The following is a 19,612-nucleotide window of genomic DNA, read 5'->3' on the forward strand; positions in this document are numbered from 1 at the left end:
TTTTTTTTTTTTGTTATAAGCCTTTGTTTCCCCCCCCCCCCCCTCAATTTTGAGACTAGGACGTTTGAAATCCTCTCTTTTTACTGATTCTGGTATGTCCCTCCTTCACTTAGTCAATGGGTTCCCTTTGACAACTGTGTTTCTCTGGAACTGTAAATCCACCAGCCTCTAAGGGTGTAGTTCACAGGAGTGGGTGACAGGACTTTCTTGGCAACAATACCTCCTTGTGGGAGGACACAAGAATGGCATAAAATTCACTGCATTCCATGTGGATTTCACACTGCTGCAGTTAAAAATAAAAAACACGAGAAGAAAGCCAGATGTAACAAATAGAAGAGAGAGAAATGTGGTGCTTAGATAGGATTTAGTAGCAGAAAGAAAATCTATTCAAAGAAATAAGAGAAGAAAGCTTAATTCTGATGGTCTTGCCTAAAACAATAAAGAACATTTAGCTGTTGCCAGAGTGTGATGTTGAACACTGTCTCTGAGGGGTGCTCACTGACTGCAGTTAGTGGTATTAGTGCAAGTATCTGTATAGATGGATTGCCTGCCATCGGCTAGCAGCCCAGCAGAAGTGTGTACCTTTTGTCAGCTATTTGCCAACAACAAATTTGCCAACAGGCTTACAGTTGACTTGTTTTTAAAGGAATTTTCGTGTAAGGTTTTGGATATTTTTGGTGCTGGATAAAGTGCATGGATCCTCTAACTTTTTTTTAAAAAATACCTGTGGCTGAACTGTGGTTTTACCTTTCCCAATGCCCAAGCATAGATTTTTGTAAGCATGTATGTAAGTAGCGGTCATTTGACAATAGCAGTAGCCATTGGTAATTGATCAGCTAATAGCAGTAACACCATTTACTTTGGGAGTCATTTATCTGTGTGTGCTGAACAGAGTCTTGGAAATATCTGCCTTCCAATAATTATGTAGTCTTGATATATCCTGACTTTCTTTGAATTGCTTCTCATTTGAATGTCTAAAATAATTGAAATACTATGAATGCTCCCGTCTTTCTGCTTCCCTATTTGTGCCACTAAAAGGGCACTGTCTTTCACATTTCATTGTTTGTGACAAATGTAATTATGGAAGAATATCTGCTTGATGGGAATTACAATGAAATGGATGAATTTGCATTGAATTGTCATGCTGTTTACTGCATTTTAAGTAAGTTCTAACATCACATTGTTGTTGGAGCTGTCATTTTCTGCTGCTTGTACTCATAGCTCCTATCTGCCTAGGCTACATCTCATAACTCTCTTTTAGGGTCATGATTTTATACTTGTTCCTCTGCCCATCCCAGCTTATGTCCAACTCATTTCTAAGGGGTTGGTCATATTCAGATCCTTCTGGCTTGTCAGTGCTTTGAAACTTCTAGTACTGATAACAGTACTCATCTAGAGAGGTGTTTCTGTCTATTGCAGATGGGGAAATAAAAGACCTTAAAAATCAGTTGTTCTGATTAATATTTGATTTTTATTTCCTGTAGGTTTATTTGTTGTGATGTGCTCAGCTATGGTGCATTATCTCACCAACTACTAGATAAAAGTTCTAATTTGTTGTTCTGAGCACAAGAAATTGATATTTTTTACTTTCAGTGTTTTGTGATGTAGCAGGTGCTAGAACCAGATCTCAAATTAGTGTGGTTTTTATTTATTTATGGAGTTTGTTGAGCATGTACTTAAGATACTTGATTTGCACAAAGACTTTAACAAATCCGAGAGAACCAGAAAGCTCTGTTAAAGATGGGTGTTCCTGGAAAACACATGATTTTCAGCTTGTTGGAAGTATTCACTGTTCTGAGAATCAGGCCAGTACTCTCTCAGGTGCTGGTACGGGGACTCTGTAGTAATTGGCAGGTTTATTTCTGTAGCCTTTGCTCAAATATTTTCTCAAATGCAGCTTCTAGTAAGAGCAGTAAAGCTTGTTTTTTTTCTAAATTTTGAGAAATGCAGATACATAAAGAACCTGTCTGGCAAACTGTTGTGCACTTGAATAGTACTCATTCAGTTCTGATGGAGGGAGCACATAAAAGTCTGTATCTTTGTAATTACAGAAAATGCCATATTTTTGTATGTATTTCTATGAATATGCATTAATTACTGATTGCATGTATTTTGTACAAACTTTGTTGCCTAGTTTTTGATTTGAGGACTCCAAAGCTTTTGAAAACACATACTTGGTTCAGGTAGCAAAACTCTTTGCATAACTTCAGCTTTGACTTTACTACCAGATACTCTGAAGTAGACATGCCAATAGCATTCCTGCATGAGGCTTGTCCAGACTTCTTGCCTCTGAGTGAAGCTATACAGTGCTAAAGGTACAGTGAATTTTATTTCAGCAGGCAGTATTCTCTCCTTACTTTTGGTCAGAATTTGTAGAACAAAATGAAACAAAAATTACATGTTCCTGCATGCTCTCTTTCTACGTAGAAAATCTCTGTGATACAAATGACTGCTTGGAGAAATGTACCCCATTCTTATAGCAAGACTTACGTAATTTAGATATAGGTAGAAAGAATAGTGCATAATAAACAAAGGATTTAACTCTGGAACAATATCAAATTTTTTAAATGCCATGTTTTTCTTTACTGTTGCATCCAAAATCCAGGACATGCTTAAGGCAGTTGTCAACAAAGGGCTGGCTTCATGAATATGTAGTCTTTTAATAGCTACATTTACTAATGATGTTTCCTAATATTAGCACAGCTGAAACTATTCATTTTTGTGACTTTTGATCCATCTTTGGTTTCCAAGCTGATACAGAGAGTTTAATGGGTCAAACATTTATTTTAGTAGTTTGTGCTTGTGTGACAAGAGTTTTCCAGTGCTGTCCTGTGTAGAGTAAGTTCTCTCAAGGTTGTGCCATCAGTAACAAAGCTCCTCAGTTGATAATAGACTTTGAAATGCTTCTAGAAATGAGTGTAATGGCATTTTTTTCCTCAGAGTAAGTCTAGGTGACAGACTGCTGAAAGTAAACTTGGGTGTTTGTCATTGTTGTTCTCATTGTTAAATTTCATTTGCAAAACTTCATATTGGAGAATGCTATATTGTTGTCTACTGGCACAGTTACTAGCTCCAATGCATAGTTTTCACATATTTTATGTCAGAGTCAGATATTCAAGTGTATGAGATTTTCATTCCATTAACTTATATTTATAATGAGAAGAACAATATTTGATTCCCTTCTGTAAGCAGGAATTATTTAATAGCAAGGACAACAAAGTACATAGTAATATAAAAAGCAGTCACTAGAAAAGCACCCCTGGCCTTGTTGTGTACAGTTAAGAGTAATGGTGTGATTTCCAAGGGAATTATTTCGGAATTAAATGATACAGAAGAACAGAAAGGGGGCATAATTCAAAACGTGGAACATTCTTCATGATCTGTAATAATTGACCTTCCTTTCAAGGCATTAGGGCAACAGAGAGATGCCAAATTTATTGGTAATACTTGTGACTTGCCAAATAACTGATCAAGTTTTAACTATTTTTTTTCCTGGGTGTTGCGATACAGCCTAAGGGAATTTGTCTTCATTTTGCAGGTCAAGCCTTAAAGGTATCAGCAGAGGCATTTACCAGTGATCCCTGCTATCTGCCTAAGAGGCAGGCCGTTGTCCAAGCAGCACGATCTTTGCTTACAGCTGTCACAAGGCTTCTAATTCTGGCGGACATGGTTGATGTGGCATACTTACTGGAACATTTGACCGTGGTGAGTAGAATTTGACTTAACTCAGACTCCCTTTAGCTAGAGGAGTGCCGGCTGCTGGTTCTTTTTGCTTTGAAAATTCTTGTTGTACTTCGGAATTGCAGATCTCATGCACGTAACACCTTGGCAATTGGTAAAAGTGTAGATTCTAGGTGAGATTTGTAGAATGTACCACAAGAACCCCTCTTCTACTTCTAACACAACAGCAGATGGTTATCTCTACAGTTATATTTTAACTTCCTTTTATTTCTTATTTCCTCTTTTTTTACTTGAATTCTTGAATTGTTGTATAGCTTTTTATGCGTGAAACCTTCTTGGTATTTGTGGCAGTAGTAGGGAATAATTTATTTGTAGAGAATCTTAAAAGTGGAATTTTATTTGGATATTTACAGAGGGAAGAACTAAGTAGGTAAGGGTCTATCTCTGTATACAAGTCAGTTTGAGAGAGAGATGAGCTAAAAGGAGAGGGAGAAGATGTGTGAGAGAGGCCTCCAGCAACTCCCCAGCTCCAGCTATGCACTGCAGACAGAAGACTAGAAAGTCCTGATGTGGGCAAAGCTTTAAAAATTGTGCAGTAGAAGATATTCTTTAAAAGCCACTTAATTTTTTCACTCAAGGGAATAATGTGTTTTCAAAGTGTGTATCATAATAGTGCTATGTTTTGGGGAAATCTTTTTTCTACCTGGCTCTCTTTATACAGAAGGGATGGCTTCATTGTTCTATTCCCATACAAAACTAACCAGAGGTTGTGCCACTCTTGCTGAATTAGACAAAAATGTCCACACTTCTGCTGTTCAACATCAAAATGCTCTCCTGTCTACATAAACTCAAGTTCCTTTAATGTCAGCCATAGTGTCCCATAGTGTCCTTCCTTTCTTGAACAGTGTGACTTTAATCTTGCCAGCATCATGTGTCTGACCACAAAAATGTGTTTACTGAGTTTCTTCTCTGTCTGCTTACTCCATTCAATCTGGTGGGTGCCTTTGCTGGGAAGAGGAAGGAATTGTTCTATTTTTGTTTCCCTTTTTTTCCTAACATCTTCAGTAATGTGTGACAGTGATAAAACCTCCAAGTTCTATTGACTTCTTAACGTTTCAGGGCAGAGGTGAATAATCAGTGCCACTTCTAATGCCTCATGCTACAAGAGGACCTGCTGACTTAAAGGAGACCCTTTTGAAGCAAGTTCAGTTTGTTGAGGACAGGGAAATGAAAATTTAGCTCCCAATCAGAGTAGGAACAGTATTTCATAATAAAACAATGTTGTGTGTATTTCATTGCTGTGTTTGAAACATCCAATGTTGACAATTGTTGGAGATGCTGTACAGGCTAAATGAACACTGACTTGCAGGAGCTTCTATGTTGTTATATATGCATGAAATTTGTCATCTCTAAGAGGAGTGGCCTATGTCTTTCGTAGTGTTTGTGGAAAATTTTCTTAAATTATGATATTTTTCATTGGTAGCCTATTACATTCTTACGTACCTATTTTCACAGTCCTAGATGCACCCTTCTAAAATGTTTTCAGTATATTTTACGGGAGAGAACTAAAAGTGGGTAGTTTTCTTTCCTAGAGTTTCAGTATTTCTAAACAACCATATAATTAATTTTATGATTTCCATTTGAAAATGAAAAACAATAACTGAAAATCATAAAAGAATGTAAAGAATCATTCAGGAATGACTCCAACACTGCAAAGACTGCAATTAAGTTTTCTTCTTCTTCCATACCTTAATTTAGTTCTCTTAATAGGAGTGAGAACTGAATTCTTCAGTTAACTCTTAGAATAAATTAGTGTGACATAACACTCTCCAAAATGCTTATGTAAAAAGGCTCACCCTAGTCCTTACAGGAAGGTGGTACATTTTCCATATTTATTTAGCCTCTGCCTTGGCTGCTGAACTCGCCAGCAGTGGTATCAGCTGTAGTGATGTCTTTTTATGTTGACATCTAATTAGGAAATCAACTTAGAAGATAGAGTAATTTCAATGTATGCTACTGAACAGCCTTCAAATTATAACAACTTTTGCTCATGACTAACCGAGCCAGGTTTAAATGCAGTTAAATATTTTAATGAGTCTCAATGTTGCTCTTTTCAAAGTCCTTAACTTTAATTGTTATACTTCAAAACTCCCTTAGGAATTCAGTTTTTCTTCAACACAGACTTGCTCCAACAAACAGACATTGTATTCACACAGTGGCTGCAGCATAGAAAGTAGACCTTGTCTTTGGTGTATCAGCTTTAATATTCTCAATGTTTGCATGTTCGTATGACTTGAAAATCAACTCTCTTTAAAAGCCATTAACAGTTTTTCTTTCAACTTGTTCTAAAATTTCAATACTTCTAACATTTTATCTTCTTCTTCACAAAGAAATGGGTGTTACAGCTGTTATTAATCTTCAGAGATGAGAAATTTCATTGCCCTTTATTTCTGTAACTCTGAGCTCTATAATTGTCATAGAATGAAATTAAGAAATTTAAAGGACTGAGCCAAAATTAATTTTAAAAATGGAACACCCCCCCCACCGCCCCCCCAAAACCAAACCAACCAAAAAAAGTAACTGTAGAATAAAGGAAATGAAAATTCTAACCAAGGAAGTTTTTTTGTATGTATAAAGTGAAAGATAGAGGTCCAGCATCATCAGAGAACTCTGTAGAGTATTAACCAGATCTTATTCAATACGAAGTATTTCATGGGGAATTATCTATTTATGTATCTAACACTTTTCAAAACAATTTATCAAGGAGTGCTGAAAGTTTTTAATCTTGCTCATTCAGTAAAGCTGGTTTATTTCAACACTGATATTCAAAACATCTGAAACCATACTTACTTCTACTGACAAAATGCAGTCTGGATCATTAAACTTTAACTTTCTCTGTAATCTGTGAATAAAAATAGAAAGGAAACAACGACAATGTGACTAGCTGTCATATAAACACTTTTCTAGTGTCACCTGTCACATCTGCCATTATAAGTATATCTAGGAAAAAAGATGAACCTCACCTACCTCCTTCCAATTTATGTAGTCTAAGAGTATTGTTTTCTGTACATTTTACTTAGACTTCAGACTGTTTTTTACTTTTATGTAATAAAATCTTTATATAAAACAGAGTGTAACACTGAAAATAAAAAATATTTTTGTCACAAAAATATTAAAATGTAACTTTTAAACTAGAAATAACAGGTCGGTGTATTTGGAAGAATTTGATAAACCTGGCAGGATTTTCACTCCAAATGTCCAAAAACGTACCTTTGTGAACATGAGATTAGCTTTTTTGAAATTTCACTAATAAAGTGGAGAGAATTTTGGTTGTTTTATGGATTCTACAGAATCTTCACCCAGCAAAGTGTGTATCAAATTATGCATATTAGAAGCCAGTACAAATTCTCAGTGACTGATCATATTCTGGCATAGTACACTTCTAGCTGTTTGTGGAATTTACAGCCTTGTAAGAGTATGATGGGTGCAAACAGCAAGCTCATTTTAGAGTTGACTGAGAAAATACATTACACTGATAAGAAAGGCTTTGCTTTTTTAAACAACTGAAAATTATTTAAACAGGGAAGAGTTTAAATAAATAGCTGTCTGTATCTGAGTTTCTGTACTTATTTTAGAGTTTGAAGTTTCTAATCATAAAACTGAGTTGGGAAAAATGTAGTTAGACAAAGAGCTATCTCATGTATTGCACTCTGATTCAGAGCTGTATTACCAGCTTCATTCATTATGGTTAGTAACGCTCGATATTATTTAAGTGAATTAACAGACTAATGGAATTGCTTGGATTTATTGATCAGAGGAGAACAGCAAGAAGGTAACAAGTTTTGAGAATTTCATTCAAAGCGCATTGGCAGTCTGTCTTTCTCTAATCTATTTCAGATCATGCTGAGCCAACATGTTTTATCTGCCTTTTTTCCCTTCTTGTCATGCTTGTAGATTTACTGTTTAAGTCTTCATATTTTTCATGAATGCCTCAGACAGCATGATCTTTATAAAATGCTTGCTTAGAGTTATTTAAAACCCTTGCCAGGAAAAAAAAAAAAAAGAGAATGGCTATAGATAAGAAGCAACTTGTGAACTTGGGCCCGGTGGGCATAGTGTTGTCTGTTCCTACTTTCCCTGCAGAGTATTCATCAGCATTAAAAATGTTTTGAGCAGGAGAAAAACAGTATGGTTACATAAAAAAAGAGAGGCAATTAATCTCAGGCTTACCTATGCTCGAGATTTAGGTATTTGGTTTGACTTGCATTACGCTGCTTGAACTAGAATTTGACTTGCTCCCTGTGTTACATTCTGACTGTTTTGGTATTGTGGTATCATGCAGTAAAACATTTAAAAATGGAAAAAGGGCAAAAAAGAACGTAGGCTACCTTGGGGGCAACAGGGCCAGGTTGTGAAACTGAAAATGATTCGAAGCTTCCCACCTTGCCTTTGGTGGGCATGGGTCACTCCCATGGCAAGAGAAAACTCTGAAAATAGGGAGTGTTAAGAAGATGACAGGAGTCTTTGGGAGTAAATTTGGCTTCTCCCTTGGTTCATGCTCTCATTTATTTTCTCATCAACCAGCAGAAATGGATTCTTGCTACCAGTCTGAGGTCAGTATATGCCATGTGGGATACAGCTGTTTGTAATCAGGGCTACAGTGTTTATCATTGCACTCTGCAAATTCTGTGGCAGTCTGTAATGCGCAATAAATGACAAGAGGAAAAGCAGATTCCAAAGAATTACTTTTAAGAGTCAGGCTTTTCAAAGTGAACACCTTTTTGAGTGCAAGAGGAGCATGGATCCACTTCTGTTCTGCGTATGGTGGCCTCTTGACTACCACTCTGTTACTCCCTAATGACTGGTGGCTTTACAGCCCCTAGGGCTTCCCTTGAAACAGCCATATTCTTAACTGTCTTGTAACAAACTGTTGCTAAGGAATTGGCTCCCTAGTCACTGTAGTTCTGTTTATATAATATCTCGTTTTGGTCTTAGCATGGGAATCACTGAAAAAAAGAGCATTATTCTTTTCTTGCCAGTCAGAAACATGGCTTTGAAGGGACCCTAATTGGCCAGCTTCATGTACTACTGTACCAGAATTTCTTTGATGTAAGCAAGCCTGAAGGCTCCTGAACCTGTTTTACCAGAGCACAAGAAAACCAAATGGAATATAGTGGCTCTATTTCCAAGAGGAAAAACACAATTGCTGGGTTAAAAACACACTTAAATGAAAAGATTTGAAAACAAATCCAATTCTTGCTTCTTTGCAGTGTAGAGCCTTCCCTTCAGTCTTATTTCCTTGGGATTTCATAAAGGATGCTATGAAGTGCAGCTGCAAAGGTACATTATTGAAATGTAATAATTAAACTAGACTTTAAAAATCAGACAGCAACTGCCTTTAATATCATTGCTTATTCCACAAATACTCATATTATGAATTGGTTTCCTTGCAACAGTTGAACATGTTAGCAACAGTGAACAGTGACCTTAACCTTTTATAGAAAGATGCAGAGCTACAGTATGAAGAGACTTTTGAGTCTTTATTAAATTGAATAAATTAATTTGAATGAAGATCAAAACAGTAAATTTTAACTTAAGTAGTATCAACATTTTAGTATGATTTCCTGTTGAAACATTATGCAACCACTCTGTTTATGTCACAGCCTCTTCTCTTTGAATTCATTGCCTCATTTCTATTATATATGACAGAAAAGCAGAAGTTCCAAGGTTCCTGAAAATAGGTAGATGGATAGTGGAGAAAAAAACAAAAAGGCTACATCAGGAGCTTATAAAGAGACCAGAGGAGTCTAGCCCTTATAAACAGCCTTACTGCAGGAGGAACTTCAGTCAGAGCTCACATCTCTTCTTTGACATTACAAGGAATAAGCTGTAAGACTATAGGAAATTTAGTCCTGGTGCTTACAATTACACTTACTAATTAGGTAGAGCCATGATCATTATCTGAGAGGAGGTTGCCGAACTTTACCATACTAATCAGGGGCATTGTTCTTAGGAAGAGCCCATATTAATAACGTTCTTCTGGTCCGTCCATATTCAGGATCTTTATTACTTTCAGAGTTTGATGGTATTTGTTGCTTCAAGATACCTAAAATGGGACTGTGAGAGTTGTTCCACTTAGACATCCATTGTGTGTTGGTTTCCAGTCAGATAAGCACACAACCTTCATTCAGTGATGTCTTGATGGTGCATGTTCAGGACATAGCATCTGGTGTGTTATCCACTTTGTGTGTTTTAGTGCCAGGGTGCTTGGCTCTAGTTTTAGAGTTGTTGATTTTGGTTTATTTTTATTGTGAAAGGAATGTTGTAATGTTCATAAATGTAATGTAATGTTCTTGTGTTTTGAAAAGTTACAAAGTTGTCTATGCAGTATCTGTGCTACAAAGTTTTCTATGGTAACTTGACAAACAGAAGCAGCCTTCAGAATTGTTGAAATACTGGTATTTCTTCTCTGCCTGTGGTCCAGCTTTCTTCAGAGGAAAAATCAGTCTGGGTAGTTCCCCGTAGTGCCACAGAGAGCAAAAGTAGTAAAGGAGTGCTACCTATCAACTTCCAGAAACTATGTTTAAAGTACTTTGAAAAAGTGACAGGCAAAAAAGAGCTTCTGTGGATCTCTTAGGATTATTTAAATTTGGTTATTGGTGAGAGAGAGAAAAAACTACCTTCTAGAGTATTAGTATTTCTTTTCACCTCTAGACAGTAAAAGTGTCAGTGAGAGAGGTTTTCTTGCCATTCATCCCAAAATGGTGGTTCGTACTGATAACAGAATGATACGGAAAGATCCAGATATGATTTTTAAGTTTAAAACATGTTCTGATAACCTTTGTTTGTCCAAGGCACATTTTTTTGATTTCCTGTTGATGGCACTGGAAAGAGCATATGTATGTTTTCTTAAAATTGCTTGTTTGTTTTTTATTCACTTTTGAATTAAGTTTTTTAAAAGTGTTTTTCCCTTGCATCTAAAGACAGACTTCGAAGTGGATGTCCTGGCCATTACCTGTCTATTTTATTGGAGTATATTACCCTTATAGTTAAACATTTGGTTTGTATTTACTCATCCTCACATGCTGGTTCTTATACCTCTTTCCAGAGAGCCAAATGCATTATTAATGTTTGGGTTGCTTCAGGACATAAGGAAGTCAGTAGGCTTGCTAGTAGAGTTCCTGCCAAAAGAAGAATTGAAGCTATGGGATTAAGTACATCCTTAAGAGGATGATGGTGGTTCTGCAACTATACAACTGTATTGTAGTGATGATAAAAAAAAAAAAAAAAAAAAAAGTTAAAAAAAGGACTGTACCTTATGTCCACTTAGTGAGTTTGGGAATCGCGAAGAGACCTTTTCCCTGTATTACTCAACCCCGTTACAAGGTGCAGCAGCTTTAGGGTAATTTCTGGAGAAGTGTGTCATAGTTTGGAGCTGAGGGCGTATGATGAACTTGGAGAGATATATTATGAGCAGTTTCTTACACATATATAAAGAGGGACCACTATGGATAGCTTTTGGTCAGCTTGAACTGTAGTCAGGTCTTGCTTGCAGATGTTGTAATTAAATTGCTTCCACCTAATGGGAATACCCTGGACTGGGAACTGGTGAAAGCAAGCATCGCAAATTCAAGGCTTTCAGAACAACTCTGGAGCAGAGATAAAATCTGAAAACAACAGATCCTACAAAGGGTGAAAGATAATGAAGTCAAACAGAAAAGAATAGAGTCTTGTGGTTTTGTCTTAGCATTTATGTTCTGTCACCTATGTTGTTATAGAATTCAGTGAAGTATACTTTGGGTGAGAAAGCTTTCTTTTATTTTTTGGTAGCAAACATTTCAAATGCAACTAGAAAGTCTCCAGTTAACCTCTAGTGGTGATGGGTAAGGTACAGTAAGATAAATTACAAATAGATATAAACACTGCCTTAACTTGCTTCTTGGTTATGAGAGTGGTGAGGCTTAAATAAAGCCTGCAATGTGACAAACAGGAAGTGCTAACTTGCCTGAAGATTCCGGGATATATCTTTTGTTGTGGATTGTCAGCTGAAATCCACTGCAGCTGCTTATCCCCAAAGAGGAACTGCCTATTGGCTGTTCAACAGCCTATACAACTGGGGCTTGATCTCAGTCAAATGCCCACAGAATGAGTCACACTGTGGAGTGGTCTACATCTATGGTCAGCACTAGCTGTCAGTTCTGTTGTCAGCTTTTTAAAGAGTGACTGAAGATGAGTGGAGTTTTTTTCCTTCTACTCCTATGGTTCATTTTACCAATTCAATGACTGTAGTTTTAGCAAAGGTATAGAGAAATGTGTGCTGTAGTTACTACTGAAGTGCTTGGTTTTCCAGAACTGACTGGAAAGCAGTCCATTTCTTTTGGTCTTTTGCTCCATTCCCTGGATATCAGTACCACATGTGAGCTTACAGTAGGTGCTTCATCTACAGGGCCTGTAACTGTAGTAAGCTAAGTCAATATTTTGAATGGATTTAGAAGATATGTAGTTCTTCCTGCTTATATCAGTGTAAATAAATGTTTATAGACTTGCTTCTGGTGGTAATCACTGTTATAACAAAATATTTCTAAACTACTTACAGCTTTACAACCATCACATACTTGTGAGGTGGAGTAGAATATTTACAGATGGGGAAACAGAGAAAGTCAGAGGAGAAGGTTCATGATTTCATGAAGGTAGCAAGAAAGCTGTAGTTCCCATTCTTTTGCACAAATCTTAGCCTTTCTGTTACAGTTCCCTACAGCTGGGCTGGTATTGTTCATCTCTTTGAAAAATACTGGTACTATTTTTAATAATAGTGTATGCATGAAAGAAGTTTTAAATTTAAAAGTAAGATCTGTAATGAAGTATAATTAATGTTGTCACAGCTTTCATACAGAATGTGAGCACATTGCCCAAGGTGAGTATCTGGTATTGCAAATTACTCTTAAGTAAATTAACTTGATAAGAAGTACCCTGTTATATATAAGATCTACTGTTATGCTTGATAGAATGAGGAGTTCATGGCCTGTATGAAGTGGCATGTGCTTTTATTAGTTGAAAAAATTGAATCTATATTAATATATTCCATCCTGTAACATGGCATAGAAGAAGAACTAACCTTTAGAGATTGTGTTGATTGCTAGTGTTTTGTCTTATGCAAGTCTGACCTATGAAGTTAGAGGATTTAATTTAATTAAACAGGGCATATGTACTATGCTTTGAATTCTGGGATTGATTTCAAAACAAAATTGTAGTAATATCTAGAAAGTGGTATACTCAAGAGGTGACACAACTCTATAACATGAGTATGTAGTAGAATAAAATCCTAATGCAGCGAAAAATACAGCACCTGTGTGAATGATGGTATTTGTTTTATTATCACAGTTTCAAAGAACCTTCGAATCTTTAAGAAATGTATCCAGTAAGTCTGATCTACAGAAAACCTACCAGAAGTTGCAAAAAGATCTGGAAAATCTTGATTATTTGGCATACAAACGTCAGCAGGTAAGAACACGGAAGCTTGGTAGGAAGACATAGAATACTGGGCATAAACATGATGAGTGGTAAAACTGATGTGTTTGATAGAGTCATTGTTCTATTAGTAGGGTTTTATACTTAATGTAATGTCATCAGGTAAGCCAGTAGAAGGGGTGACAGTTCTATTTAATGCATATGATGTTGGACTGCATGGGTTTTGATTTCTCAACAGAGAGAAAGACAGGTAAAGCAAGTAAGTGAGACTTAGCAGACTATTAAACTTTGCATTAATGCATAAGAAATTTTTGTTTAAATTAAAGGGCATAAAAGTACTGTTTGGATTTTTTGGCTTGAAAAATGAACTAAATCCCCATAAGTTAATGGAATCAGATATTGACTGTGCGTGCAAACCACTGGTTTTTTCTTCTTTAGAAGTGAATTTGCAAGGCTAGATTGCATAAAACTTTGAAGTGTATGCGGTCTTTGACTCATGCTTGCAAAATCAAGGTTAAATCGAATTGTTAACATGTATTTAATGTTGGACATACTTTCAGTCACTTATGCATGGCTTCTGTGAAAATGTCAGTTCTCATAATAGGTCTTCACTTCTTTTTTTTGTGTTCTTGGTTAAATTAGACTGCCTCTTTCAGAGCATACTGATGAAATGCTCTAACATTTCTATGTGGGTGTTGTTTTGCTTTGTATTTTTCTGAATTCTGTCGCTTGGTGTCAGTGTTGTCAAACACTTCATTTGCTTGGGGGCAGATCACTTAACAGTTGTTTATATCAGGTAATTGATTAGATAGTTAAAAATTAGGAAAGGGTTCAGGGACAGATGGTATCTGAACACATGAATATTTGATTCTTGAGATAGGGAGGTCAGGGAGCAATTGGCTTGGGTGAGTTTCAGTGTGGTGGGAGCTGTTATTCTGGTAGCACTATAGCATAGTTCTTTGTGCCCTTTGACATGGGGCTGCCAGCAACCAAAAGACAATGTTTTAAATGGCAACTAATGTGGATTTATGTTATCTGATCTCATAATTATGTCAAACATAGTAAATGTCACATATGCAAGGGCTTGGAGAGTACTTCTGAGCCAGGGAAGTGTAAATTCTATAATTACATCTCAGGCTATCATCACACTTTTATTGGGAGTAGCTTTCTCTAGCCTGAATTCTCATTCTTGACTTTGCAAAATTCCTTGTTATTTCAAGTGATGTATGTCTGGTTCTCTAGCAGACTCTGAATATGCTTCAATAACATACTTCGTTGCACCTTGAGCAGGGCATCTTTTCTCCTGTTTTCAGATCTTCATTACCATTCCCATCTCAATACTTTGCACTTTCAAGCCATTTGGAGAATCTCAACATCCTTGTTTAATATCAGGCATGCATATATCTCCCTGTGCTGTTTCTGCTCTATATTTAACTGTGTTGGCAGAAGCTTTTGCATTTGGAGGTACTAAAGGTGTATTAGGTGTAAAATTACTACCTGCTTTTATTCACAGAACAGAAGATAGGCTGTTCTATCTTCTGTTCTGTGATTGAATCTTTCTAAAATGTTATACAATGCTATCAAGAAAATAAACTAGGCAAAGCCTGAAATTAAAAAAAAAAAAAAAAAAAAAAGCAAACCCCCCAAACCAGACCAAAAACAAATGAGGGACACTAGAGATTTTTCTCTGTGTCTAAGTTAATTTGCATTGTGTACCTGATCAGTACTTGTATGGTTTTCTTGAGTAGTATTTTACCTGTTTTGATACTGAGATTTTTGTCTCAATAGAACTTGCTGGAGAATCTGCAGTGAGGGATTTGAAAACCTACCTTATCTATTTATTATAGAAGATGCTGTGAATTGTGACCTGCTTTGAAAAGAAAGTGATCTCTCTGTGAAAAGATTAAGATTTGGTTTGATTACTGTGCAAGAATCACAGACCTGGATTGGGACTGAAGCTGTTCTGAGTTTGTGACATTTGTATCTGAGTTGGTGGAGTGCGCGCATTTAATTAATAACAACTTACATTATTTCTTACTAGATTAAGGGTATATTCATAGCCCCACTGGCAAAATCTTGAGCCACTACCATCTGTTTGGAGGCAAACAATTTTATACAATGTGAATATGAATGCATTCATGGTAAAGTGTTTTATGTGGTCAAAGTAATGAATATTGCTTTTGAATGAAATATAGTTATCTGCTTCTGTCTTTATTTTTTAGAAATGAGACATAAAGTGCAATATAGCAACGTAATTCTTCAGTGGTGAAGTTTACAGGACAGATGGGAAATTAAAACTGTGGTTTTTAAAGGATGTTTAAAATGACCCATGTTGACTACGATTTATAAAGATAGACCAAACTTCTATGAGTGGTAGAAGTGTGCAAGAGGTAAACATGTTTGGGATGATGGTTTATATTAAGTTGTTTTTAACTGGCAATTTTCAGAATGGGATAGAAGGTCTTGAGTTTTCAGATAGCCAGCAGATTGCCGATAGAAATGTGTCTTTAAAATGGGCAGTGAGGTCAAGAATTCAGTTCTGTCTGTCTTTATACAAAAACCCCAAAGTTGTTAGCATATGTTGGTGAAACTTCTCAGAGCTTTCAGATTCTAATTTTGCAGATAGGCTGAGTGTATGTTTAAGGTGGTATGGAACTTGTCAGGGTGGCTAAATTCTTTGGTGATTACAGAGGAGGAAGATGGAAAGTCATTGGAGTTGGAGACTTTAATGTTGCAAAGTTGAACTGTGTGGATGACATCTAGTATTGTGGTCAAGAAGCCTGAACAATGCTCTTCGCCATTCTTCTGTGTCCCAAACACATACGAAGTATTGAATCACATCTATATGCCAGGTCTAGTTACTGTTGCTGTACTGTTGCTGTCTGTGATGAACTCCCACCATATTCAGGTCTGCTCCCAAATACATTGTTGTGTGTCAGAGCTTTCCTTCTTACTGTTGTTTAGGGAAACACACATCTCCATCTCTACAGACTTGCCATGCTTTTCCAAGAGAGATGGCTTATTAGCCAAGTTAGTTGAAAGTATGTTTAAGTCAGGTCAGATGAAGATACAGTAAAACCAAAATGTGTATACTCAACAGTGGAATGTAGGCCAACACTCTGCAGATGTTGATAAATGATTCAGGTGAAGAAATGCACAGGATCTGCTCACACTCAGGTTGTGGTTGCTACGCTGGCCAAGCTCAGTGCTGGTTACTGCAGACCCACCCACAGCCCTAGCATGGGCTCCATGTTCCTGTGCCTCCCATTCTGGCATTTGCGTAACCTTGCATATAGAGATGCTTCAGTGCGCTGAACTGACTTAAAATTACTTGCTTTTTGGTGATCTTATTATTTTGTTAAACAGTTGCTCACTTAGCACTCTCTATTCTCCATCCAGATGGATGTCCCTTCATCCATCTAACTTGCAGTGACCTAGTCTTTCTGCATGCTTCTAGGGTTGGGTTGCATCCACTAGAGAAATTCATTTGGGTTGAGAATATCAGTTTATAGCCAGTCAGCCATTTTGATGCCTTCCAGGAAATACCCGTCTCCAAGAAATGTAGCTTTTCTTTCTTGTCCAAGAGATAGTCTGGCAATTCCTTTGAATTAAAACAAGCTTTTAATTTCCTTGATACTGATTGCCATCTCTGAAATTTGACTAAAAAAGAATAGCTCTGTGCCACAATGAGTAGTAAAACTATTCTCTTGCTCTGTGACTTACTGGAATGTTTCCAATAAGAGTTAAGTAAGCTTTACTTTGAGCATTGTATTGTATCAACCTAAATATTAACACATCTGCAATATGAGTATTTATAAGGGAAATGGGATAGGACAAAATGGTAAAGCACTTTGGGATAAGAGGGGACTCGGTGATCCATCCCAACAGTCTTCTTGGGATACTGTAGTAGGCGCATGCTTCCTTATATGGGACCTTGTTCCTATTGAAGGGAAGTTGTCCATATATTGTTCAGCTGGAAGAAAACTGGTTTAAGGCCATTCATTATAATGACCTTACTGCAAGTTCATTTCAGGAGTGTTGGGCAATAGCTACAATAAAAATGGAATTATAATCAAATTCAGTGGTATTTAGCACCTGTCAAACTGAAAAATTGTTGCTGCTGCTGTTCTTAGTGTTAACAGTGCCTTTAGGATGCCTGTAGCAGTGCTGGCTGTAATTCAAAGACACTTAGTTTTTGCCTAGAAGTCTCTGGTAATGTGATAATCTAACAGTTGACAACAGAACTTTAGTATATGAACACACAAAAGCAGTATCTTAGTGTAAAGGTATGCTAATTTAAGGCTTACTTATCTGATTTTGATTGTATGCCCTCAAGGTAATTGTGTGTTAAAAGACTGAGTCTATATGAAACCATTTTGGTTATTTCATTTTAAAATCTTTCTAAGATTGCTTCCTGATGATTGTTTTATTTTGAAATGTCTAAAGAAGTTGTGTTTGATACAGCCCTTCTTCAGTTTCTAAGACGTTTATGGGGCACAGAGTAATTTACTTTGCTCATGGGAAATAATGCTTCCAGGAGGTGGAGCAGAGCCCTTAACCTGTTTTACTTCAGAGCAGCCCATCATTACTAGTACTGCAGTTGTCTTCATGATCACACAGGTCAAATTTACATTTTAAAAGTCTTAATTTTGGAATAAAGACTTGTTTCTACAGTCAAATGGCATTTCTCTTTGTTAAAATGGAATAAGTGCACTTTTATTCTCTACCTTTGATTGTTCACTTTGCTGTTGAAGATGGCATTGTGTTGAGCATGAGATTTGTTCACCAAAGTGCTCTACTCCAGAAACTGGAGCCAAGTTCTCAAAAGAGATTATCACCTATCAACTGGCAGGTTTATTGTGTGACAAACACTTTAAAAACTATGCTGGAAATTGGAGGGAGTTCAGAGTAGAGGTGAATTATTTGTTGTCAAGAAAACAAGCATTATGATGGAAAACTTAAGGAGCTCAGTCATTGTAGCTTATCTGGAAAAGGTTATGGCTTGGAAATGTCACAAATACAGGTACTTAACTAAATCTTTATTCCAGTACACAGAAGTATGACAAGATCCAGCGATTGGGAGTCAGAAAAGTTCAAACCAGAAAGCAAATGAATGTTTTTGACAATTAACTGCTGAGATGGCTTAGTTAAGAGGTGCAGTACATTAATCACTGCTTGTAGCCTTTATATCCATAATCTATGCCTTTCTAAAAGATGTGCAGTAACTGAGATGCAAATCAAAGGGCAGGAATTATTATGGAAATTTTTAAGACTTGTGCTATTCAATGAATTTGAATGAGAATTTGTAACTTTTTTTCCTAGACTTAATGACAGTGCATCTGGTTGTGTATTTGAGGATAAAGGCAGAATTAATGGCTTTTGAATTGCTATCCTGGATTAATAAACGGGTGAGTTTGTTTACTCTTACATTTCCCACTCTGCCACTGTCTATTCTTCTGCAGGGTTGGATGTGTTGAGTTCTTCAGGAATTTTCAAACAAGCCTAGCACTTCACTTTAGAGTAATTCTGAGGACAGGTAGGCATTTCATTCCCCATGGGCTTTTCTGAAAATGCCTTCTTTCCTTTTCTCCTTTAATATTTAGTCACACAATATAAATTATAAAATGAGAGTATAGGTTGTATTTCCAGTATTCTAGCTTATTATCTCCCCGTGACATAAGAACAACTATCTATCATGTTGTTGTGTAATTAAAATAATTGATTTATGCATTCATTTGAAAAAAGCAAACAGGAAATCAGTCTCAGTAGCTAAGAGGGTGAAAAATTATGACAGGTCTGTTTTCAGCTACCTGACATTGTTGGTAGTTCCGTGATTATAGCTCTGTCATTTAGCCATTGCTTCTGTCTGTCCTGTGTGTCTATATGGTTTGCTTAATGGATGAAGAGGTTTTCCTTTCCCCTTAGCAACACTTCATTGGGCAGCTAAGTACAAGCCGTGAAAAATGTCATTTTGCAGGTAGTGTACTATCTTTTGAAGCAATAGTAGCTTTTGATTGGTCTTCAGGTATAATCCATAGCAGTGTATGTTTTAATTATTTAGCCCTAATCAAAGATGTGGGAAAACAAAAGATAATTTTTCAGATAGAATCTGCTCTGCAAACAGGGGTGTCCTTGCTGAACCTTTTTACTACAGCTTAATTTGTACCCACCAATGGTTCAGAGTGTGACTGATATAACTGCCTGCAACATCAGTAAGCATATTGTGGATTAGGCAATGTGATGAATAAAGCAGGATCTTTGTGTAGCAGAGTATAGAATCATAGAATCGTTTGGGTTGGAAAAGATGTTTAAGATCATCGAGTCCAACTGTAACCCACCACCACCATGCCTGCTAAACCATGTCCTGAAGTGCCTCGTCTGCATGTTTTTTGAACACCTTCAGGGATGGTGACACCACCATGTCCCTGGGCAGCCTGTTTTGAATGCCTGACAACCCCTTCAG

At 36.7% G+C, this 19,612-nt stretch overlaps 1 protein-coding gene across 2 annotated transcripts in view; it reads left to right on the top strand.

Annotated features, from left to right (window-relative positions):
• Positions 1-19,612, top strand: part of CTNNA3 (catenin (cadherin-associated protein), alpha 3) — a 529,775-nt gene that overhangs the window by 21,847 nt on the left and 488,316 nt on the right. For both annotated transcript variants that reach the window (XM_010579986.1, XM_010579985.1), the window contains exons 4-5: positions 3,539-3,705; positions 13,063-13,182. In XM_010579986.1, coding sequence (XP_010578288.1) covers positions 3,539-3,705; positions 13,063-13,182 — 287 coding nt within the window. The remainder of the gene's footprint in view (positions 1-3,538; positions 3,706-13,062; positions 13,183-19,612) is intronic.

Source organism: Haliaeetus leucocephalus, unplaced genomic scaffold (genome assembly GCF_000737465.1).
Source record: "Haliaeetus leucocephalus isolate CR32 unplaced genomic scaffold, Haliaeetus_leucocephalus-4.0 Scaffold687, whole genome shotgun sequence".
In the NCBI taxonomy this organism is placed as follows: domain Eukaryota; kingdom Metazoa; phylum Chordata; class Aves; order Accipitriformes; family Accipitridae; genus Haliaeetus; species Haliaeetus leucocephalus.